Consider the following 23,030-nt stretch of genomic DNA (forward strand, 5'->3'; position numbering starts at 1 on the left):
AACAACTGAATTCTCAGCTGAGATCAAATGGGAATCTGTGGACAGAACAGGTTCTGGGAATGTCTTCCTTGTCATATGTTACCGTCAAAGATGTTACAGTGACGAGGACAAAAGGACCTCTGATGACCTGAGCCTAGATTTTCGAAGCTCTTTTAGCGCTAAGATGGTCGCGAGTGCCATACAAACATTAACATACGACTATCTGAGCGCAAGAAGAGCTTTGAAAATTTAGAAAATTTAGAAAATTCACGCAGTACTCCGCAGTTCATTAGCTGTAAGGCGGTGGTCTGTAAATAATCGAATCTTGACCAGACAATCCAGTGATCAACTGCATGAAAAGCCATCTACGCAATTGGGATACGATGACATGTGTTAACCATGCTAGAATGACCACCCGATCGCGTTAGTCGCCTCTTACGGCAAGCATGGGTTACTGAAGATCAATTCTAACCCGGATCTTCACGCATCGGTCATGTCAGTCACGCGTTGGCTGATTTGGCCGCAAGTATTTACATGTCGACATGATTTATCTGAAATACTGATGACTTTATCGTTAGAAAAAATCTCTCTCGTCTTGGGCGCGACGAGTGAACTGACAAAACTGGTTACAATTTTTGTCCCGTCCATTACCACACTTTGCAGTGGGAAGCAAGAATGTGAAGGAGTTCTTTCCTCACGTCAAGGGCACAGGTTCTTACTCCAGTATTGATACTTTATAACCCGATTCGGGTGTCTTCCGTGGTGCTGTTACTAAACTGGTGCTTAAATTTGTACAGAACAGTACTCACTCGTTGTGTTATGTACATTCTTGGGAGTTGGCGTTTAGATTTTGACGCTCTAAATACCCTCTGTAGAGACTAGTCATTGTCTTATATGTCAGTCAGTCCTCTCATAGAAGTTGGCGTTTTGCATTAGACTGTCAACTTTATCATTCACGTTCACATCTACTCACTCGAGTAAACATTTTCACAACTTTCAATTTTGAATTAATAGGCCAGTTTCCTGTTTCCTGAAAATTATTTTCATCTTTTTCAAAATAATGTGCACTTTCGAAGTTTAGCCCAGGGCGTAGATATGGTTAAATATTTCATCACTAGAACAGTGGTCTTCCCTACATGTGTACAATGTGTGAAGCCCATATCTCGTGTCCCATTTCTTGTGTGATATTGCTGCAAAATTGCTAAAAGCGACTTAAAACTCTTAAAACTAAACTCACTGACTCCCATCACTGTCACTGTGATATTGCTGCAATATTGCTAAAAACGACTTAAAACTCTTAAAACTAAACTCACTGACTGCCATCACTGTCAAACTATAGGTAAGGCTTTCAAGACATAATGTGGTTTAATTCAGTATACACAGCGATATATACGCCCAAAATATTTCAAAATACTATCTACATAATTTACAATATACACTCGGTCCTGACAAACAACGCTATCACAGACATTGATTCTCACAGATTGCGATGGCGTTATTGCAGATACTGAGTACCGAGTAAGTATCAGATGCAAATAAATAGCAATATATATATATATATATATATATATATATATATATATATATATATCCACGGTTCAGACTTTCTTGACAAACACCAGTCATTCTGTGAGAAGAATAAAATAAAAATAATACATCAATAGTAATGATCCAAGATTGGGATACTTCTGTACGTTCGACGTGGGAGTGTAAAAGAATGTTTGTGACGTACAAATCACTGTATCCAGGCGTCAACAGACCATCAAGTAATGATGGGGAAATTTCTCTATCCAAAGTAATATACTGACCTTATTATTTATTTAACATATGTTGGAGTTTAAGAAACGAACTTTCTGTTAACATTAACTGTTAACAATAATTTTGTGCATATGTACTGTTTTTTTTCAATTTACACCCATCCAGTAATTAAAACAGACCATGCTTTGTAATATCTTTAAGACGTCTCTTGCTGAATATGACCAAGCATTGTGTCAAGCTCTTGACATTTTGTGCGGAACAAGAGTTTTTCTGTTAACCTTCCTGTTCTCGGAAATTTGGCTGCCTGAGGTACTCATCTATTGTTGCTTTAAAGCCAGACTATGCCTTAATAGCAGTTGATGGCATAGTGAATGTATAAAAAATACGTTACCACGGAAGTCCTTGGGAAAATATTTGGTTTTATGTTACGTGTAAAGGTTGCTGCAACCCAGAAGCCCTTGTTACAGGTGTCAGTGTGATCATACTCTCCAGTATCGTGAGATCCCGTTTGAATTCCCATACATTCAGACGGCGATTGCTATCCAACTTGAGTACAGAAGTAAATGGATACTGAATCATCACTGGCATTGCACTTTGACGAGCTGTCCAAACGGGAAGGTACGCAAAATTACCACCATTTACTGTAACGTCCATATCTCGGGAACACAGAAGCGTGTCATCCTTGAAACTAATATGAAGAGGTAATCATCCTTCGTAATTCTCACACCATTCGTGACAAACGTGCAACAGTTTCGTCATAAAGTCCCATCCTTTGTAATTCATGCACCATCCAAACGAACGCCTAACGAACGTATATCAATAAGATCCCATCCTTTGTAACTATCACATCATCCTTGACAAACGTGAAACAGGAAGTTATGTCATAAAGCTCACATTCTACACCATCCTTGACAAACGGGTCCTCGGCCACATGATCCTCGTATAATCCAGTGTCCCCAGCCCTTGTTGTAACTATGTCCGAGAGGTCACACTGCCAACCAACCTCTCCATGAGCACACTCTTATACTGCCTCCATGTCTCCTTGTTGTACAGCACGTCCTTAGCTTCATCAGTGGTGATGTACTCGCGTTGCTGTAAAGTGGGCATTAGGTTACAAAATATTAGTAAATATCTGCCAGTTTATGAAACCAAAGTATGGACAAATAATTCGTGTTCGAATTGGTGCGTATGTCGACACACAAATAGGACATGGGTGACATGTTTCTGGACAGTCCAGTGAAAGGCCTTTTTCTGCATGTTCATATTAAACGTCACTGTCAAGTAGGGCCACGTTTGAAATATTTTTTTTCTGTAAAACAAGGGACTCTTTCTGCGTCATAATAAGGTAAACTAGTTTTAAATAGATTATTTAATGTCCTTACAGTCGATCGACGTTTCACTGTAAACAATGCGTCTCTAACCTTTCTTGAAGACCATTTTAACTCATGAGCGGAACCAACCACCTACATCTCAGGAGACCTCAGCATTAAGATGTTAACACCAATGATTCAACATGCACCTACAACCGACGTAGTTCTAAGATTGTTGTGGGAAGGTGGGCAATGTCTCTAAAATGTCCACTTTAAAGGCCAATAGACCAAGGGTTTGCTGGTTAGACCGAAGTTCTGTTTCACATGGTACAATGTACCTTCTTGGTTCAAGTAGTGGTAATGTTTTGATGTAGCATAGCGCGATATAAACCTGCTCGCTGACCCTTATTGTCATACCTACCATTGTCTCTACTCTCAACATGGTGTTGTTCTGGGCGAATTGCAGGAAGAATCTCTTGCTAATCTTTATCACTTCCGCTCCGTCGCTCACCTGCGATCAACCCAAATTCTTTACACGCCTCTTCAGCAGTTTCCCGTTCATTATAGAACGAACTTTATTTAATTATTAAACAATATTTTAAAGTAAACAAAACTGAAAGAATTCTATTATATAACCGTATTTAAAATACAGAAGTCGTCTGTACCACAATCCAAAAACATGAAGAAGGTAGATTTAGGTAGACAATGTGACAGATTGAAGAGCTGATGATAAATGTACAAGCCTTGAAAGGGACTGAGATTTTATGTCAGTGTTGACAACTTGCTGGATCAGACAGATCCCGGTTTGACAGCTTCCACTGTATCAATGATAGTGATTTAACATAACGATATTCCAGCAGGCCATTTAAACTAACCCGTTCGTGCATAGATTGTTATGATGATGTTCATTAAATCAAAGACTTACTAGACTGATGGCAGGTCCCTCCATGAACGCCAATGGGGGAGGATCAAGGTTCTCTAGACCCTAGGGAAGAAAAAACACGGTTTCTTATATATCTGTGTCATAGACGCTAAAATCTGTCATATACGAGTTCGCCTTTATATTACTTACATTATTTTCTAAAGAGTTCCAACTGTACCAAAAAGCATTTAAATATTTGACGACTGTTAAGCATACACTTTATTTACCACTATACACCTTGTCAAAAGTATCGAACTACACAATTCAAATTAAAATTAGAAAGTATAATTTTCGTGTTTCTTAAACTACACGTTAAATATGCTACATCATCTGTGATCACAAACACAGTCTGTCCCGAGCTACACGTGCATGCTTGCGTTGGGCATGCTTGTTCCAGGGGTCGGCTTGCAAAAAATGGAGTGTGCACATCATGCCTTTTTTGGCGTATGCTATGTTGGCAGGCACAGTTTAAATTTGATTTCAGGCACACATTAAGCTTTATTTTGACCAACCAGTGAAAGGCCCAAGCGTCCAGTGCCTCTGAACCAATTTATTGGTATGCCATGCCGTGCTGTTGGAGCATAACTGAACATTAATCACACACTCATCAGCAGGCTAATACGTAAGCACACTGCTTCCGGTGAAGTGCAAGATGCAACGAGGTCTGCATGTCCCAGAAGGACCAATGGCAGGGATGGATAGTGCTCTCGTACGCCAAGCCAGAAGACGCCCAAAGTAGACGTGTACACAGATGCAACATGAATGACATCCATACAACTGAGTGTCCATCAGCAACATCAGACGAAACCTAAATTCTGCAGGATTGACAGCAAGAAAGCCACTCATACGTCCACTCCTGACAATCACCACCGCCATGCTCGTTTAGCCTGGTGCCAAGCTCGTGCTCGGTGGAACCTGAGGATATGGAGAAGGATCCACTGGTCCGATGAAAGCAGATGTTTGCTGCATCATACAGACGGGACGGCACGAGTTTGGAGGCAGAGAGGCATATGATCAGAGGAACATTCAAGCTGATGTTCCATTTGGGATGGATCCGTAATGGTCTAGGGATGTCGTTCCTATGACTGAAAATTTACCTCATCACAGTTCCCGGGACACTGAATGGACAAAGGTAGCAAACACCTGATCCCGGACGGCGCTGTTGTGCCTCATTTCGACAACTATGCTCTCCCCACATGTCCAACTCTTAACGATCTCCAACACAATGCCACTGAGACACTACCGTGGTCAATCAGAAGTCCAGACATGAATTATGTTGAGTATTTGTGGGATAATTTCGGACGGAGGGTGAGAGCAAGGGATCCTCCAGTTCAGAACCTTCAGGAATTGACTCATGCATGAGTGGCAGCAGATCCCCCAACAGAGATATCAGACGTCTGGTGACCAGCATGAGACAACGTGTGGAAACTGTTATCGAAGTGCGAGGCAGTCACACCACATGCTGAGTTAGGCAGGCATTGTGGAACTTTGTAGTGTGTTCGACATTTATGAAGTGTGTTGTGTGTCTGCTGTAACGACCCAAGCAGCCATACATAATTATTTCATCTTAGTTTTCGGTGACTATAGTTTGCTACGACTAAACACTCAATTAGAGCTCAAATACGGTTTATATGAAGAGATTTGATGTGCTCTTCCCGGCACCATTTTATGAGACTGATGATCCAGTGGGCGGTGCGACATTTATGACAAGGTGCATATCTGCACGTCATACTAAATCGAAAATTGAGTTAGCGTCGTGTTATCCAGACAGGGCAATAACAAGTACCAAGTGTTTTTGGTTGGACACAGCAAGGTCATCAAACCATCGACCTTCCGCTCCATGGTAAAAGATCAGTACTGGAAGGTCTGAATGCACCTAAACACCACTTCGATGAACTGACAACGACAACGTATACTGAGATGCGATCCGGTTCTTGACATGCTCGCAACCTGTCCGTGGTTTCACTGCTCGCCAGAAAGTACCCGTATGTTGTCATGAGACTATGGAGCGGCGTATTGAACACGTATGGAACACGATTCTGGCAATAAGGATTAGTTGTTTCGCTGTTTGTTGTCATTATTACTATATACATTATTACTAGATACTATATACTCTAATATATACTATATGTCTGGCGGAAAATACGACTTCTAGTCATAAAGAGCGAAACCTTCTCAATCCTGATTCGCACATTCGAGTCGACTACTGGTGTCGAATACTCCCGGTCCTCAAAGTGTTTTCACTGGTTTACGAGTATCGTAGAGCAACAAACAGACTGTGGGTCAGGTCCCCACTTACAAAGCACCAATTCTTAGAAAGCATTATGCGTCAGTCCGGAACTTTTCATCCTCAGTAACTATTATAATATATGGCTGGACATGGCAACATGTGTGAGACACTGTTACTGTGTAGAAGTGCTCATCAGTTCATAGAGTATAATCGCTCCTCAACACCCTATAGTCAGAGGACTATGTGTTCATAATGCTTGATGTAACCTCAGAGTCAGTTAAGTAGGCTAGTCCTGACAGTTACATCCTAATGATACCCGCTACCAGGCAGACAAATAGTTGCCGATCAAGCATGCAGTTAATGGTGAGTATATAGTAGCAGAGGCGAGACATGCGAGTTGTTTAGAACAGTAATTCAGTCATGTCACTGTTGTGTGTGTGTGTGTGTGTGTGTGAGAGAGAGAGAGAGAGAGAGAGAGATTTTAGACGGTAATTGGTAATTAAGCTCTATACTAGCTAGCTAATACAATGCCGTGTGTCCTTAAGAGACGCTTGGATATGTGCATGAGATATTCCAGACAAGGTTATATAAATTGTTTTTTTAATCATCAATTTCTACCTTCATCGAATGATCGTGTGTTTCCATTTATTGAAAGGTCAGATATTTCATTTTCTTCGCATACAACTATCGATGGGCTTCAGGTTTCTGACGAAAATGAAAAATACATGCACGCACCTTTTCTGCCTTGATAAGCGTCAGCAAAGGACACACGGCGTATCCCATAACCATATGACGTCATAGCTAGATGACGTCATACAAACCTCATCATCCTTGGGTTGATACCTGAACTTTACCGCGATTTCCTCCAAGCCCTATAGTTTGGTATAAATGTCACATCAAGTTAGGAAAAAAAGGAAAAACACAAACTGCAAATAAAATACTGTTAACCAACACTCTTCACAAAACAAAGGTAAGAGGATTAATAGGGATTATCATGATTGTACACAACAGACTTTGGGTAAACCTTGGTTATTGAACTGAATTTAGCTTGAACTACTCGAGGGTGTATTTGAATCAAAATATCGTATTGTTTTGGTGATAAATATCTATCATTTTTGAAATATGAACATTGAAGGAAAGTATGTTTGGTACTTACTGACGACATCCCAAGAATTCTTTAAAACGGTCAGCTCAACACACATTGTTAATTCAAACTGGTATGTCAAGCAAGTTCACATGCAATTTGCCCCTTTATCTAAATAATGTTGTTGTTTTTTAAATATAGGTTTTGCAGCTGGTCATATTCAGAGCAAGTATAGAAATGACCCCAAGCATATCCCTCAGTGAACAAATACCCAGAAAAAAAACCTCCCAAAAAAACCAAACAAAGCAATACAAAATACAAACACATTGATTGGAACTGAAATTATTATCTAGAAATAATCAACCTTTCAATGCCCTTTGGGTATTTCTGAAAAGAACGAAATAGGACATCTTATATGTGACCCTTACCCCCAAAATAAAACAAACAAATTTAGCAATAATGTTAATAAACAACAACACACATGGCGTTAGCTTCTCCCTCCCCCATTACTTACAAACACGTCCCCAGGGCTGAGGGTGTCAAGCTGAAGATAGGCCCTCCTCTGAATCAAGTCTTTCTTTTTCCTAGGGGAGAGGCCAGCATCAAATTCTGTCTTCTCTCTGGTGAGGAACGTACCGTGGGGGGTCATATGATCTGCCACCCTTGGGGTGGATTTAGCTAAGGAGGCGCTACCCCGGGGATTCTTTCCTGGTTGCCTGGGGGTGGGTTGAGTGACGACTATAGGAGGAAGCTGGAAGTGGCTTTTGCTCCTCTGAAAACGTAGATATATCATACTGGTTGTATGATAGATTCGGGGTAAAGAACGTATATTGGAATTGGACACACGTTGTCATAATGTTATGAAAGTTTAAAGTTTAAAGGGGTCGTCAAGACGCTGCAGACCTAGGGTCCAAATCGTATGTTACCTGTTACAAATACATAATCGTAAAACATCTTTCTTTCTTTTATGATTTGTTCATTTTTGGTCATTATCAAACTTTTATCGTCAGTTCCTTTTGCCTGGCAGTTCATGAAGGAAGGTAGAATGAGGTTTATCGTAACATTTATAGTTAGTGGGCGCTATCCGCTAAAACACACAGATGGGCACTCGAAGTGTAAGATTACTAACGCAACTGGCTTTCCATGAATATTCCGCAAAATATAACGGCCGAATGGTGTTTTCAAAACCGCAGTTCGATACTCGAACGTGGACCACACAATCCAGTGACCGACACCATGATCATCGGTCTACGCGAGTGGTTTGATGACATGCATCAACCACGTCAGCAAACCTGAACACCCGATCCCAAGAGCTGCAACGAACGACAAGCATGGGTTGCTGAACACCAAGGAAATGACGAATAAACAATGGAGGTGTCACGAATGTTGAGCATCCTGTGAGTACACATTGTAAACTGATATAATCATGCATATGTTCTTATAAATGGACCCGTGAAGATCCAGGTTAAAATTGGCCTTCAATAATCCATGCTTATCTGAAAGGGCGGCTGACGGGACTGGGATCTGGCTTGCTGACTTGGTTTAAATATGTCATTGAGTCCCAATTGCACAGAACGATGCTCATGCTGTTGATCACCGGATTGTCAATCAAGCCATAATATTGGAATGCCCACCTTTTCTGATGCGTCTGTGGGAGAGGATCCCTGAGACCGTCGTTCTGGAATGGGTGAACCGGGATTGGAGACAGGGCTGGATTCACGGTCAGGTCTTGGAGCGGGGCTTGCTGTGACATTCTCAGGTTCAGTCGCAGGAACCTCTGTAGTAATAGCTACAGTAAAGTTAGCTGTTAAAATTGTCAATCCTCAAGAAGGTGTGTTCGATAAAAATATCGTCCGTGCATGTACAGGTTGTTCACCTTGACCTGATCAAGTGAATACTAAAGCATTGCGTGCCCGTGTCACATCTGGTTGGGTCTATTATTGTGAAGGAGTGCGCCTATGCCACGTGATTGTTAACATGTCCGAACAGCGGAGGAAAGGTCGGCATTTGACATCTCAGTGTCGAGAAGTCGTCAGCAATGTTCTAACTTTCTTTAAAAATTAGCTGCAGATGGTTTAATGTTTCCTAGTCGGGTTTTAGGCAGCGAGCTCCCCTATTTAGTAAAGTTAACTCGACCAGCCGTTTATGCCGTTTGACCTCCAAGGTCATGCATATGTAGAGTAGCTCAGGTCAAGCTGCATAACCTGTATGTTTGAGATAAGACCTAACTATATCGGTCATCACCATCATCATCATCATCATCATCATCATCGTCCTTCGTCGTCACTTTCTCTGCTGCCTAACACCCCCTGCATAGTCATGTCATCATGACTCTACACGGATTCATACCTTTTGCACGTACGGTTTCTGATGCACGTCACTATTAACAAAGCAAACATAGAGTCAATGCTCAGTACCTTTCTCTGTAAAACTGGTTGATTTTGCTTTCTTGCGACTGTGAGATCGGTCAGTCAGAGACCCTGCTGATAGACGCTCACTTAACTTTCGCCTCTTCATCAACTGAAAACGATAGATTGGCGAATCAATAGGTTAATCAAAGTTTTGAAACGTATCTACACTTTATTCGACATTGGTATTTTCCTGATTGAGACACGTGGTGTCATGAGAAGCGCAGGTAACTGCTTTCTATGAAGTAATTGGGCTCCATAGCCAACAAGACTCGCAGTGAGTGTATGTGTGGTTTTACGCCCATTTTTAGCAATATTCCAGCAATACCACAAAAAGGCTCAACAGAAATGGGTTTCACACGTTGTACCCATCTGGGGAATCGAACCTGGGCTTTCTGCGTAACGAGCGAGCGCTTTAACCACTAAGCTACACCGCTAGGTGTTCGCTCGTTATGCGGAAGACCGGGGTCGATTCCCCACACGGGTCGAAGGCGTGAAGCCCATTTCTGTGATATTACTGGAACATTTCTAAAAGCGGCCTAAACCCGTACTCACTCAAATTTAAAAGTGACACGTCGAGATATAACAGCCTCATTCATTTATCATGGCTGGATTATGTGCGTTGTAAAAGTATATGAGTTATTGGCGTAAAATAACACTCACTCGCATTGCCTAAGATCTCACCTCGGGTAGATTGATGTCAGTCTGACCCCTCAGTTTCCGCTGTTTAGCAAGTAGTCCAAGCATATCTGAAAACATTTACATCAGCAATGTGGTACGATCAGAGATGTGCTATCAGTAGCCAAATCCCAGCCAAGCTGCATGATATGAACAAAAGTGTGACGTACGTAAGAAGAGTATCACTCACACCTATTACTCCGTTTCATTTGAGATGAATTGCCCACTAACTCAAAATCTTATGAATGCAACAAAACCAATTTTCCAAAGTCACGTGAAATCGACAGACAAACTCTGGTGATTTGTCGTTGGTGATTTGGAACACCCGAATGAAAAAAAAAACGTTGTTTAACAAATGATCATTAGCCTCTTTTCGGGGGTTTTGAGGGAGGTCACTTGATGGTAGAAGGTCAAATGATCTCCAGGTGATTAGTCTTACCAGAGGCATGACTAAATGCCCTTCCGCAACCTAGTTCCTCTGTGTTCTGTGACGCAAACATTGTATCATTCCGCACGTCCACGACGAACTGAACTCGAACTACTTTCACGTTACCCTAAAACAGCAAAAGCCTAATGTTATAGCAAACGGGATAGGGTGATCGACTGGACGTTACTTGTGGGGAATGTTATGTGATAAGCGAACGAATAAGCCATTAAAGGCCAAAAGATGCCATAATGTACTGTAAACGCCACACTTCTCACATTTACCATCCATCCTCGATTATCATGGATACCACGTGGGCACCACTCATGCTATTTCCGGCATTGGTTTCAAGAAATTACCAATGGTAATCGAATATCTAAAATTTCCAAATAAAGTTGAAAAGCTACCTCATGACATGAATACAAATCATCGTCATATTGCTGACATGTTGGCGATAAATAGTCAAATGATAATCCGTTGTATCGGGATTCATTTGTGTGACGAAATCGTGTGTTCGAATCCCAAAACACGTCTTTTTAACGAATTTTTCACACCCTAATGGGTACGGAGGTTTCAAGACCGTGTGTCTTATTTGTACGTTTGCACTTATTCCAATTTATCCATTATTCGTTCAGTTTGAACCCAAGCGGACTGTAGAGAACTGCATGGCGCAATCCGACATGACGAAACCCGGGATTCGTACTTGGCGAACTTGCACTAACCGATTTGTACCGATTGTCGTTGTGTTAAGAGCAAGAAGGATTAGGCATACATCCCCTCTAGACCCCTCCAACATTACGTTGACACGACTTCACATAGACAATTTGTGTTCAAATCGAAATCGTGCTACTTACCGACTTTATAACGTAAATCCATGGTGAATTGTGAGCATCTTTTGCTATGACTCGGTTCTGGCTGAAACATACACATACAAGCTGCAGTGTCCACATATAATTACACATGTTGATTGTCAGAAACTAGTGATCCCGAGTTCGAATCCCGGTTTGTCCCATTGTGCATCTAGGGTCGTGAGCACCTTGTCAATACCCACTGGTTTCATAGCCGTAGACGTTAAAGACCTCTAACATGAAACTGGCAAACCGTGATATACTTGAGTCAGTTTGATTCTCATTCTTGATCGATAATCCAGCAATATAACAATGGGGGGCAGCAGAAATAGGCTTCACTGCCCCAGGTATAGCTAGAATACTATTCAAAGGGGTGTGAAACCTAACTCACGCACTCACTTTCACTAGTTGGTTGATTCAGTCTCATCGTACACCAGATTGAAAATGTTGTCCAGTCGTAATCATTCAGCAGCTATGTTATACAGTTGGACTATTTCTAACTACTTCAGTCCTACGAAAATAAGTTCCCATTCATACTATTGGTTAACTGTACATAGAAATACGATTAGACGAAATTATCGAAAACATCCGGTAGGTACCAATCCAGTTAAAACACCTTCGATTTATGATGATCTCCGGATTTGGCATTTAGAAACTGATGTGATGAAGAGGAACATAATAAAACCAAGTGATAATCTTGTTAGCATCTACACCAAAATGTAGCGTCTTGTGCAATAAAGAAGTTGTCTATCCATAAACGAATATTTAGTACGGAATTGCGTCCCTTTGTATGTAAGTCCACCATACAACATTAAATCGACGTGCCGAACCATCTCATCCAGGTTCATGACGCAAAGTTACTTCAGTCTTCAGTCAAATGACAGTTTGTTACCCGTAGTATGTGAACTCTATGGCTTCTTGGTTGTGTAGGAACTGGTCGCAGGGAAACTCCTTGAACAAGTCCAGTGACCTGCGAATGAAACACTTCATCAGGAATATTCAACGACTGTGTTGATATGTTAGGGAAACGGAATTAAAGGAAGCTTTAATCATAGTAAAAGTAGTTTGGTGTAAATAAAAATAGTTTGGTGTAAGTGTCTTTGCATATCTGCCATTTGGTATGATATTTCTCTTTTATATGCTTTTATTAATTGGCAAGAGTTCATAAAGGCATATCTTCTTGATCAAGATATGCTGCTGGGATGATAGCGAAGTGTAGGGCCATGCTACGAGTATGCTACTAGAATATGACGGGTATGCTACGAGTAAGCTGGGAACAACCTACCATAGAAAGTCTATAGGCGGGCTCTGGGTTGTATGTTGAAGTCGGATGAAATCCTGAAAGAAGAACAGTTCTCCTTATTGCTCCGTTGAACCAACGTTCAATTTAGTTATGAGCATGTACAGAATGAAAATTACCCGTGTACCTCAGAAACGAGGGTTTAACACGCGGATGCTGCCAATATCTGCCAGTGCGATACCTTACTGACCTTTCGGTTCTCTAGAGTGGGACAGGGTGCTCTCGGGGTCTCCGAATTTCTCTATTACCATTCAAGACCTCTCTAGCATAGGTATCTGTTGGAATCGAAAGTCATGTACTATGTTGCTGGGGCTACTCACGTCTCTGTGTAGCATCAACACCTCAACGGGTCCCTTGGAAACCAGGTGAAACTCACTGGGGAAGGTGCTCTCCACATCCTCAGGCTGAAGACCAAGGGACGCAGATGCATTGATGCATATATGTAACTAAGTGAAAAACTTGACGGTACTATTCCATTTAGACCATACAGTTAGGCCCATGTTCGTATTAAACAATCTTGGGGAATGAATGAAGTTCCCTTGTACATTAACATACGTTCCTACACATATCTTACTAAGTGAAAACCTTGTTGTTCCCAACGTATAGTTAAACCCGAGTCCGGACTGAATACAGCACTCTTGTAAATCAACAAAGGTTTTCAACAAGCTCGTCCACCATAAGCAAAGTCTTGCCAAATGAGGTTTCCTTGTGTATGACAGTGAGAGATAGATCATGAAATGAACAATCCATGTTTCATTATCGACCGAAACCATGTTAGTTTCGGATGATTACTGCTTTGCACGGAACATGTTTGTTAGATTCTCAATCTGCCCGACTTCTAAGGGAAAGGCACTGGAACGGCGAGGCTTCGATTTTGGCTGTATTTAAATGTCATTTCCCTTTAATGTGTAGGAACAAACACTTATTGATTAGAAAAATTTTTTGTTTCGGGCTTGAAATGGTGAATTAAACAAGAGAATTTCATTCAAAAGATTACTTGGTTGACGGTAGATATTGATAACCGAACATTCATCGACGTCTTTTTAGTGGTCCGTATTGAAACTAAATTTGTGGTGTCATGTCTCCAGTATGGGATGAAAATGCACGGTCGGCCTGTTTCGCATAATATAAGAGCAAGATCCAGATGTGATATTGTAAAACCATGCTCTCGACCTGATATACAGGTAGTAATCGGGAGGAACATAAACATTCCCATGATGTAAGAGGATGGAGCTACGTAGAAGAAGTACTCACGTTTGACGTCATTCCCTTGCTGAGGAAACCCATAGACTTGTTTATACACCCGGATGTCAGTCGATACTCTCGTAGTCGTTGTACTGGAATATAGGCGAGAGAGAGAAAGGGTTTAGCAGAGTTTAGTTTCTGCACCCCATCGACGCCAGGCCATGCTAAGAATATTTGCAAAAGTTCCGCAATTTCACTCGCAAATGGTGTTCACTCATATAATAACTCTCAAAACAACATGTTTTAAACGTGATAATGTGATACTTATTGAAACTGATGTTTTCACATCCATGAGGAAAATACAGGTGACCTAAGGAGCAATAACGTTACTATGTTATAACCAACTTACTTCTGCCGGATAGGATGTAGTAGAACCTCTCCGGCGCTCGGCCCTGGTAGGCGATATGGCGATTGTCATCGTACCTGTGATATATCGTCATATGAGTATTAAACAATATACCATACCCGTTTACCTCCTAATGTGATGCAAATGCACAATCATAAATAGCTGAATGTTATTCAAATACAGAAAACTACGGGTGTAACGAACTCAAATGAACCTCTAAATTTAGTTCGTTTTAACCGTAGTTGGATACATGGTACAGATTACGACTGCAAGTTGGCACCCATCGTTATATAAGCTAAAAACATACGCATACAGATATGGCTAAAATGAAACAAAGAAGGGCATGGCTGTATCATGGTAACGTTCTTTCTATTCAGTCTGTCTCCAAGACAGAAGAGAATATATTCCGACAACACAAATCAAGAACGAATGGTCAAGTCGAGAGGTATTAGCAAATACTTATGAATTGTTCTGGGTTATTTTTTAAATATATTTTTCGCTTTCATTGCATACATATATAACTATAAGAAAGGCAACTTTATTTCTTCGACGTAATGTCAGTCTAGTGCATGGATATGTCAATGTTTTGGATCTTAAATGTCTCAGCAGCTGTTTTCGATCCAGCCAGCTTGTATATAAGCTGAAATTTGGCCAACTTTAGTTTTTAGCCATATACAGTTTTTGCCAGGCAGAAAGGTCAAGTAACTAATGGCAATTCCTTTTCATTTTCATATCCAGTACATTAGGGGCCGGGGAAGGAAAACGTATATCTGCCTACCTTTCATAAGCGACGACCCTGGCCAACTCCTTCTCCATCTCCGACGGGAACAGGTGCTTGAAGGCCTTCGTGGCACGCAGCACCCACGACACCTGCAGAGACAGAGGAGCGTCTTGACTTTACACATGGCCTCCTTTCAAAAAGCACTGAGATGATCGTAAGTCACTATGGTAACTTTAGTGCAATGTTAAAGAATGAGAGTAAAGGTCAACCTTAGTAAAGAATGCTTCGTGGAAGAAACCTAAGGGTCTGGATTTTCGAAGCTTTCTTAGCGCTAGGATGGTGGTACGTGCCATAAGTTAACGTTAACTTATCACGATCTTAGCGCTAAAATGGCTTCGAAAATCAAGACCGTGGTCGACAAAAATGTATGAAGTAGTGAAACGTCTCCATGGATAGTGTGTCTGAAGAACCTTGATGATGGTTGCTATCATCGTGTAAGTCTTCAACATGCTGACCGAGCTTTAGGTGAGTGAATTACGTTCAGTACACACATATATCTTCCATCCCTATTTTGCTTGTTACTCCCACTGGCATCAGTTTTTGCAGATACCAATTATTCTCAAACGCTGACGTTCGATAGATACACGTTCAATAGATCTAATAAAACCAGTCTGTAAACAATCAACTGTGCTCATTGTAAACCTGTAGTTTTCAGCAGCCATTGATGCTTATATTAAGTAGCGACTCATGGGATCGGATAGTCAGAGTCAGTGACGTGGCTGTAAGATGTCATCGCATATCAACGTAAATCGACGCTCACGGGATTGTCTGGCCCAGACATGAATATTTGGAGATCGTCGTCATGTTACTGGAATACTGATGTGTCGCTAAACAAGAACGAAAACTAATTAAGACATGAAACAATACAGTGAATGTGACAGATTCCAAACTTACTCTCTTCAAGTGGTAATTGGTTCTGTATTCGGGTTGTGTTGTGAGAGCGAACTGCATGTCGGAGCTCAGCTGGAAACAAACATGAAAAAGGTGTTATTTATGTCTTTTACGCCAAATATGTTGTTGTACGCCACTATCAGCAACATTTCGGCAACAATGATGGGGGACACTAGACACGGACTCCGTACATTGTTTATATGATGGGAATCAAACCCGACTACTTGGTGTAACGATCAAACGGTCTACCTACACGGCTACCCCTTAAGAGTGCAAGAAAGACAATGAGTCCGAATCCAAGCGTCGCTCAGATAATGTTTCTTCGTCTGATAGAACCATACCCGTGCTAGTGGGTCTCAACAATGGCGGTAAACAGATGTTACCTGCAGCACCTTTTCTTCCTACAAAGTTAACAAGTGCGTTCCATACTGCGCACAGGTGTAAAGGGTAACCTGAAAGTGCCGACGGCCTTGTTTGACAAGTTATCTATACACTAAGACTCCATGTGGCTCAATGTAAAACTGGAAATGCAACAATCATTGCGGTGCAATCGCAATGTTAAATGCTATAGGAAAGCTCACCACGACCGCCATAACGTAATTATGACATATATACTGACTGTCAAAAGAAAGTATACGTCATTCAATTTCACCAATAAACATTGCAGACTTTCTCAAAACTTAGCTGGGTGAAAACATATGGACTGTGTTTTATGAATCAGTCGAGGCTGTACGTCTGAAGTCTGTGCTTGTGATAAGACTAATTTGTGGAACAAGGGACGACATACTTACACTAGATTTAAAAGCTGTTTTCTGTTGGCCGTTGGTGCCCTGTTTCCGTCGCATTCGTCTAAGAACTGAAGTTGACACTTCTGGGTCCTGGTCGTTAAAATGCCTGCAAATTAAAGGGTGAAGAATATCAAATTAAGAGGCGTTTAGAACAAACACCCTGTTGCTTCCTTTCACGAAGATCGTTTTACATAAGGGTGCGTAATACAAAGTACCACACATACCTTCTCCTGGGGACGGCTGATCGCGCTATTAGACCCACTACGTTGATTGCATAGGCCAGACGATCTTGGGGCTGCATACACAGTTGTAAATAACATTACAGTCAAATTTCAGTGTATCAAAACAAACGGAAGCGTATGGTGTCACTATCTCCTACGTAGGACATACTATCTTCTACGTAGGACATAGTATCTGCTACATAGGACTAAGTATCTCCTACGTGGGACTTAGGAGATAATGAGACTGAAAATAATTTCACCGTGGCCCTAATACGCTTCCGCAAAAACTACAACAGTATCACACATTGAAACTATTAACACAGGGGGAGGTGTGATTAAAGATCGATTATGTTGTTAGTTACATGTTTTATTACTGTTTAAATCCGACCTCCCAAACAAGTTGGACTAGGTGCCTGACCCCCACTATGGTGGACAGAGTAGAGAAAGGCTGTTCGATCTCCTGGCTTGAACACATTGTTAAAACGTTTCACCTTACCTCACCCCATCTCACAATCTATCGTGGGTGAAACTGAGGCTGAACCTCTTTTAATCTTTAAATGAAGAAGAGTCGTTTTATTGCCCGCACGTTTGACAGACAATTTAATGTCAATGTTTAATCTCATTGCCATATAATGTACAAGTAAATGATACATTTTTGAGAAAGACGGTAAAGTCAATAGGCTTCATTTCAGTAAACATGGGGTAACGCCTCACTAACCGACATGCTCAGTTATTTACACATATGAGCTGTACGTCTCATTCACATAGCGTGTTGTGAATCACAAGCTTCCGTCCTACTTACCCGCCATCCTTTGCGCGTCTCTTCCCGTATCTTCTTCACGTCGGTGTTCGTCACTTTCTGTAACATATATCCATGTTATTTAGATCAGGTGTTAATGTTGGTCTTCTAGCTTAGTGGTATCTATCGATGGCTTCATCCAAATCTCTAAATCATAGCTGTTAGGGCAAGAATCGTGAGTTTTGAATCCTATATTCGCAACAATTTCTTTACTTGGTATGGAAATGCAAACTGGATTTCACCACTGTGGTAAACGGGTATATCTTGCATCGTATCGAACTTTCCCCCCTCGACTGACATGCTGTGATGAAACCAAAATACCGTTCTAAGTGAGTCCGTCAGTCAAATCGTTATGTCTGAGCAGCGCTGAGATGCAACTGCAATATGTGTGTTCGTGGTAGGTTTTGTACGACTGACTGCAGAAATAAAATAGTAAATAATTAGTCCTAATCTTTAACTCGTGAAATTTTCATTACAATCCTGAATCATTTCATTTCAAAATGTATTTTTTTCTTTATATGTTGCTATTTTAATGTTGTAGTTTTTTTTCAAATTAATTAGATCAGGATCTATGCGTTCAAAACACGCACGCGTTTTCTGTGCATTTCTGTTTTTTTTTTTTCGTGGAACACTCAGGTTTCTGCGTTAATGAGAACACTGAATATTATACAAAATTCAACCCAAGAGACCAAACAAAATCACCATAAAGAGGAGCAACCGCGCAGGGTGGTGCCCCTTAGCTGTGTGAGTATCCGCTGATAATGTTTACTAGCCATAATTCAACTGCTTTTTGATCGTTAATGTCCCAAAGATGAGTCACTTCTCCCACATAAAGCTGACTCGCCCTGACAGAACTTAGAGACTGTTCAAAACGGCATTAAAACACATTCACTCACTCACTCACTCGCACTCAGCAATAAGATTTCGATTATAGTTTGTCATACATCTCGATCACGCCTGCGAGGTTACAAAGGTTTCAAGAGTTTAACAGTTTAACAGCACATAAAACAGTTTAACAGCATGTATATCGGACAGTAATATGCTGCCAAACAGTTGTTTACTTTGATGTGCTACGTCTATCCAGTCAACACTCTGAACACATAGCCAGGTGATACGTGTTCCAAGTGAAATCGTTAAGTCATAAATAATGAAAAGAGTACGTCCAATTGTTGTCAATCGGAGGTCATTGCGTACTCAAGGACGCCAGTTGTAATGACCTCTTGAATGACATATGTGTCTGTTGTTTAAAGCAGAGACCCTGTGTCCAAATTTGGACACCTGGTCAACTTTGACCGCTCTAGCGACCTTTTCTATGTGCATCCACACACTTTTAATATATGCAAATCTTCATGACGGAATGAAATGGCATGCCTCACTTATTTTCTGATTACTGCTATAGAGATATATACTTAACATCAAAAGAAACACAACATTAAGATTTTAGATAGAAGCTAAACATGAACGCATACTTTAATGAGACTATAATCCTTACCAAACTTGCGTTTTTTATACTGTTCAGTATAAATTTCTCTTCATATCATTGCTGCTAATGTATACTGACTGAATATGTTTTTACGCCTTTTTAGCAATACCCCAGCAGTATACCAGCAATGGGCTTCATTCCATGTACCAATGTGGGGAATCGAACCCGTAACCTCGGCGTGACGAGCGAACGCTTTAAGCACCAGGTCACAACGTTAACCCCCAACACACACACACGCGCGCCTGCTAATTTATGAATATGTAAGGAGATGTTACAGACTTAAATAAAGAAAATATTTTATTTTAATGATTCGTTGCCTCTCGCAACACTAACTCAACCAGCCATGATGTCGTACAGACAGCTCGTGAGATGGCATTGTCCATCACGCAGTGGCCACTCACGGAAATCAGCCAAGGGAATGATATTAATTGCTTAATTAAGATAACAGCTGGTGATAACCCTTTCATTAATGTACACTGAGAATATTGAGATGAATCAGGCTTGAAGATAATGGAACGTCCAGTAAATAAAGCACGACAATTCCGTCTGAGGTCGGTTCTAGGAAAACCTAGTCACATGTACGGGCGATATACGAATCGATCACGTGACGGATTTTGAGGATGACGGTTCCAAGACGTTGTACTTGACAATGGCACATCTTCTTTAATTCAGTACATTTGTAAACACTTCTCTTATGATATCTGCAGTATTGTCCCTATAGGATTTGATAAAATATAATCATCGTACTTTAGGGAACTATAAAAACAATCATAGGACATGTATGGTTTCGAAGATCAACGTTAAAAATCTGAATATTTTATGGACATTGTGAGCTTCTCAAGGTACGGATTAACATTGCATCGAAATTACAGCGTAGCAATGTCCGAATTAGTTATCCAGATAATACTGAAGCACCGACAACTGCACTTGCAGTCATCACTTCAAGACATACTGAGGTTCGGTAAGGGACGACGTGGTCGGCCTAGTGGTTAAAGCGTTCACTCGTCATGCCGAACAACAGAGTCCGATTCCCCTCATTTGGTACAATGTGTGAATCTCATTTCTGGTGTCCCCTCGATATCGCTGGAATATTGCTAACAGCGGTGTAAAACTGAACGCACACATGGAAAGTAAACTCTGGGTTATCATTCTTAAATCTTGATTTCGACTTTCAGGAAATATACACATCCAGAATCAAAGACCGTGTTTGAAAGTGCAGGTTCTTTGCAGAACAGGGCATTTGTGTAGCCTATCGTCACGTTGAAGCCGCGAGTTCGATTCCCCACATGGGTACAATATGTGAAACCCATTTCTGGTGTCCTTCGTCGTGATATTGCTGGAATATTGCTAAAAGTGGCATAAAAATGAACTCACTCGCTGTATATAGAAAACTTCCAATGGAATACCCCGACATGGTGAATACAGCTCATGGTATCCATCACTGGTCCTGATTCGATTATTTACAGAGCGCCATCATATTGCTAAAAGCGGCGTAAAACTGAACTCGCTCACTCATTCTTTGCAGTTCAAGTTCACAATTCTCAACAGATTGTATATAGTGTATATAGTGCTCGGGTCTCCCAACCACGACGCGGACGCTACTCCCCGTTTAAGCCGCGCTATCGGAAACTATCAGTATTACAACAACTTAAGGTTTTTGTCTCCACTGATCTCCCAGGGTTTGTCTGGCATTCGACATGATAAATGAATCGGGAATAAGCTCATTAATATAAGCCGACGCTAGGTCTTGTTAATGCCTTACGAAACCAATACACTCGTTTTTTTCACGCCTACTTGTTGTTGGGGAATGTAGGCTTCTTAAACGTTTTATGAATTCTCGTTTCATTGAGCGGCTGTCCCGGGCCTCAAGAGAGGGGAAGAGGTAGGGTAGGGGTCGGGGTAGGTGGTGCTGGGGACTCTTGGCCATTAAGTGTATTACTATCAATGTAACGCGTGTACCGTTACAAACGGGAACATTTGAAGGTGCTATATCACGAAGTCATTGTTGTTTTCGTCTTTTGTGCTTTGATTGAAATAAATGGTAGGTAGGTAGGTAGGTAGGTAGGTAGGTAGGTAGGTAGGTAATAACATGTCATACCGGTAAAGCAGCACACGTATAGCCTAAACCAATGTTTAGAACAAGTGTCTAGAGCTATATATATATATTATATTTATACTTCAAACATATCTCGTAAACACAATAGTGCTATACTGGACAAAAATAGTTAGGGATATATGTAAATTTTGAAATTATGAATAACGATGCATTTATAAATTGGCATTCTGATAGACTATCAATCATAAATACACCAATATCCCTAACTCATTTTGTCCAGTATATATTACACACCACGTTAGCACTTTACGTTTTTCGGGGCGAAGGGGTAACCTAGTGGTTAAAGCGTTCGCTCGTCACACTGAAGATCCGGGTTCGATTCTTAACATGGGTACAATGTTTGAAACCCATTTCTGATATTACTGGAATATTGGTAAAATCACGGTAAAATCACACCCAGTCATTCACTCTACCCTGTTCAACGTCTAACGGTGCGTTATTATTCGGCAGACATATCCTGAATATGTTGCCCTGAGAACAGTCAATTGCGGTACACTTTGACTAAAGTGGTGTTAGTGTTCGGCCTCTTTGCCTTCATGACAGTAACAGCAACGTTTAACCTACACGGGAACTAGTCCAATGAAGAATGTATCACCAAAGATTATCTCAACAAGGTTCTGATTTTAAAACATATCATAATACTACCATAATGGAAGAATGCATTATGGTATATCTGCTTCTCGGAATATCAACTTTGAAAATCAGTGGGTTTGCTTTCAGCACAAATTATAACAGATCAAACCTGGCCTGCTTCATGTTGTCGCAAATGAGGGCAAATGACCCAACTTTCTTTACATCGCATCAGTTTATCTTTGTACACACTTACTAAACCACAAATTACTTCAACGGCTCTTTAAATTTTCAAAAACATGTAAAACAAACTACGCATGGTTTCTCGTGCACCTTAGTTTAGTAAATGACAGTGTAAGGAGTAAGATTTCAGTCGACTTCAGGGAAAAATTCTAAAATTCTAGCAATGTCACAAAATGCTACGTATTGGTTGTACTCTTGGCCCAAGGCGTAAATAGAATTGAATTAAATTGCATCAGAAGTGTTAGGGAATTCTGTACATATAAAGTAATACTGTATATATTTTACTTTTATTAGTCTGCATAAGGTTTGCAGTTGATTCGCTTAAGTTAGCGGAGAAATTCATCTACGATGTAACCATATGTATAAACATAACACAAAGTGGGTGCTTGAAGTGAGTCTAAACCTTTGATGGGTAGTATATATATAATAGTCTAGCTTTTTGGAGTTCCTGAAAACGACAATTAATTATCTCGATATCATTTTAGAAAACAGCACACTTTACTAGAAGTGGCCCCGCATGTGGAAAAGTTATAGCTAGGTAGTTTATTTGTTGTTTAACGCCGAGTTCATATTCAAGCTATATGACGGCTGTCTGTAAACAAGCGG

At 40.8% G+C, this 23,030-nt stretch overlaps 1 protein-coding gene across 3 annotated transcripts in view; it reads right to left on the reverse strand.

Moving 5' to 3' along the window:
• Positions 1-1,780: 1,780 nt before the first annotated feature.
• The window catches only part of LOC137272848 (uncharacterized), a 39,713-nt gene continuing 18,463 nt past the window's right edge, over positions 1,781-23,030 (reverse strand). Inside the window, exons 4-23 of one of the 3 annotated variants that reach the window (XM_067805255.1) lie at positions 18,016-18,072; positions 17,217-17,287; positions 16,996-17,098; positions 16,208-16,276; positions 15,311-15,402; positions 14,536-14,609; positions 14,196-14,278; positions 13,262-13,345; positions 12,927-12,979; positions 12,534-12,611; positions 11,648-11,708; positions 10,809-10,923; positions 10,376-10,440; positions 9,701-9,803; positions 8,918-9,060; positions 7,798-8,055; positions 7,021-7,071; positions 3,973-4,032; positions 3,469-3,558; positions 1,781-2,829 (exon numbers count right to left, since the gene is read on the reverse strand). In XM_067805255.1, coding sequence (XP_067661356.1) covers positions 2,710-2,829; positions 3,469-3,558; positions 3,973-4,032; positions 7,021-7,071; positions 7,798-8,055; positions 8,918-9,060; positions 9,701-9,803; positions 10,376-10,440; positions 10,809-10,923; positions 11,648-11,708; positions 12,534-12,611; positions 12,927-12,979; positions 13,262-13,345; positions 14,196-14,278; positions 14,536-14,609; positions 15,311-15,402; positions 16,208-16,276; positions 16,996-17,098; positions 17,217-17,287; positions 18,016-18,072 — 1,830 coding nt within the window. In that variant the 3' untranslated portion in view covers positions 1,781-2,709. The remainder of the gene's footprint in view (positions 2,830-3,468; positions 3,559-3,972; positions 4,033-7,020; positions 7,072-7,797; positions 8,056-8,917; positions 9,061-9,700; positions 9,804-10,375; positions 10,441-10,808; positions 10,924-11,647; positions 11,709-12,533; positions 12,612-12,926; positions 12,980-13,261; positions 13,346-14,195; positions 14,279-14,535; positions 14,610-15,310; positions 15,403-16,207; positions 16,277-16,995; positions 17,099-17,216; positions 17,288-18,015; positions 18,073-23,030) is intronic. The other 2 variants (XM_067805254.1, XM_067805256.1) reach the window with 2 other exon arrangements.

Source organism: Haliotis asinina, chromosome 2 (genome assembly GCF_037392515.1).
Source record: "Haliotis asinina isolate JCU_RB_2024 chromosome 2, JCU_Hal_asi_v2, whole genome shotgun sequence".
NCBI lineage: Eukaryota > Metazoa > Mollusca > Gastropoda > Lepetellida > Haliotidae > Haliotis > Haliotis asinina.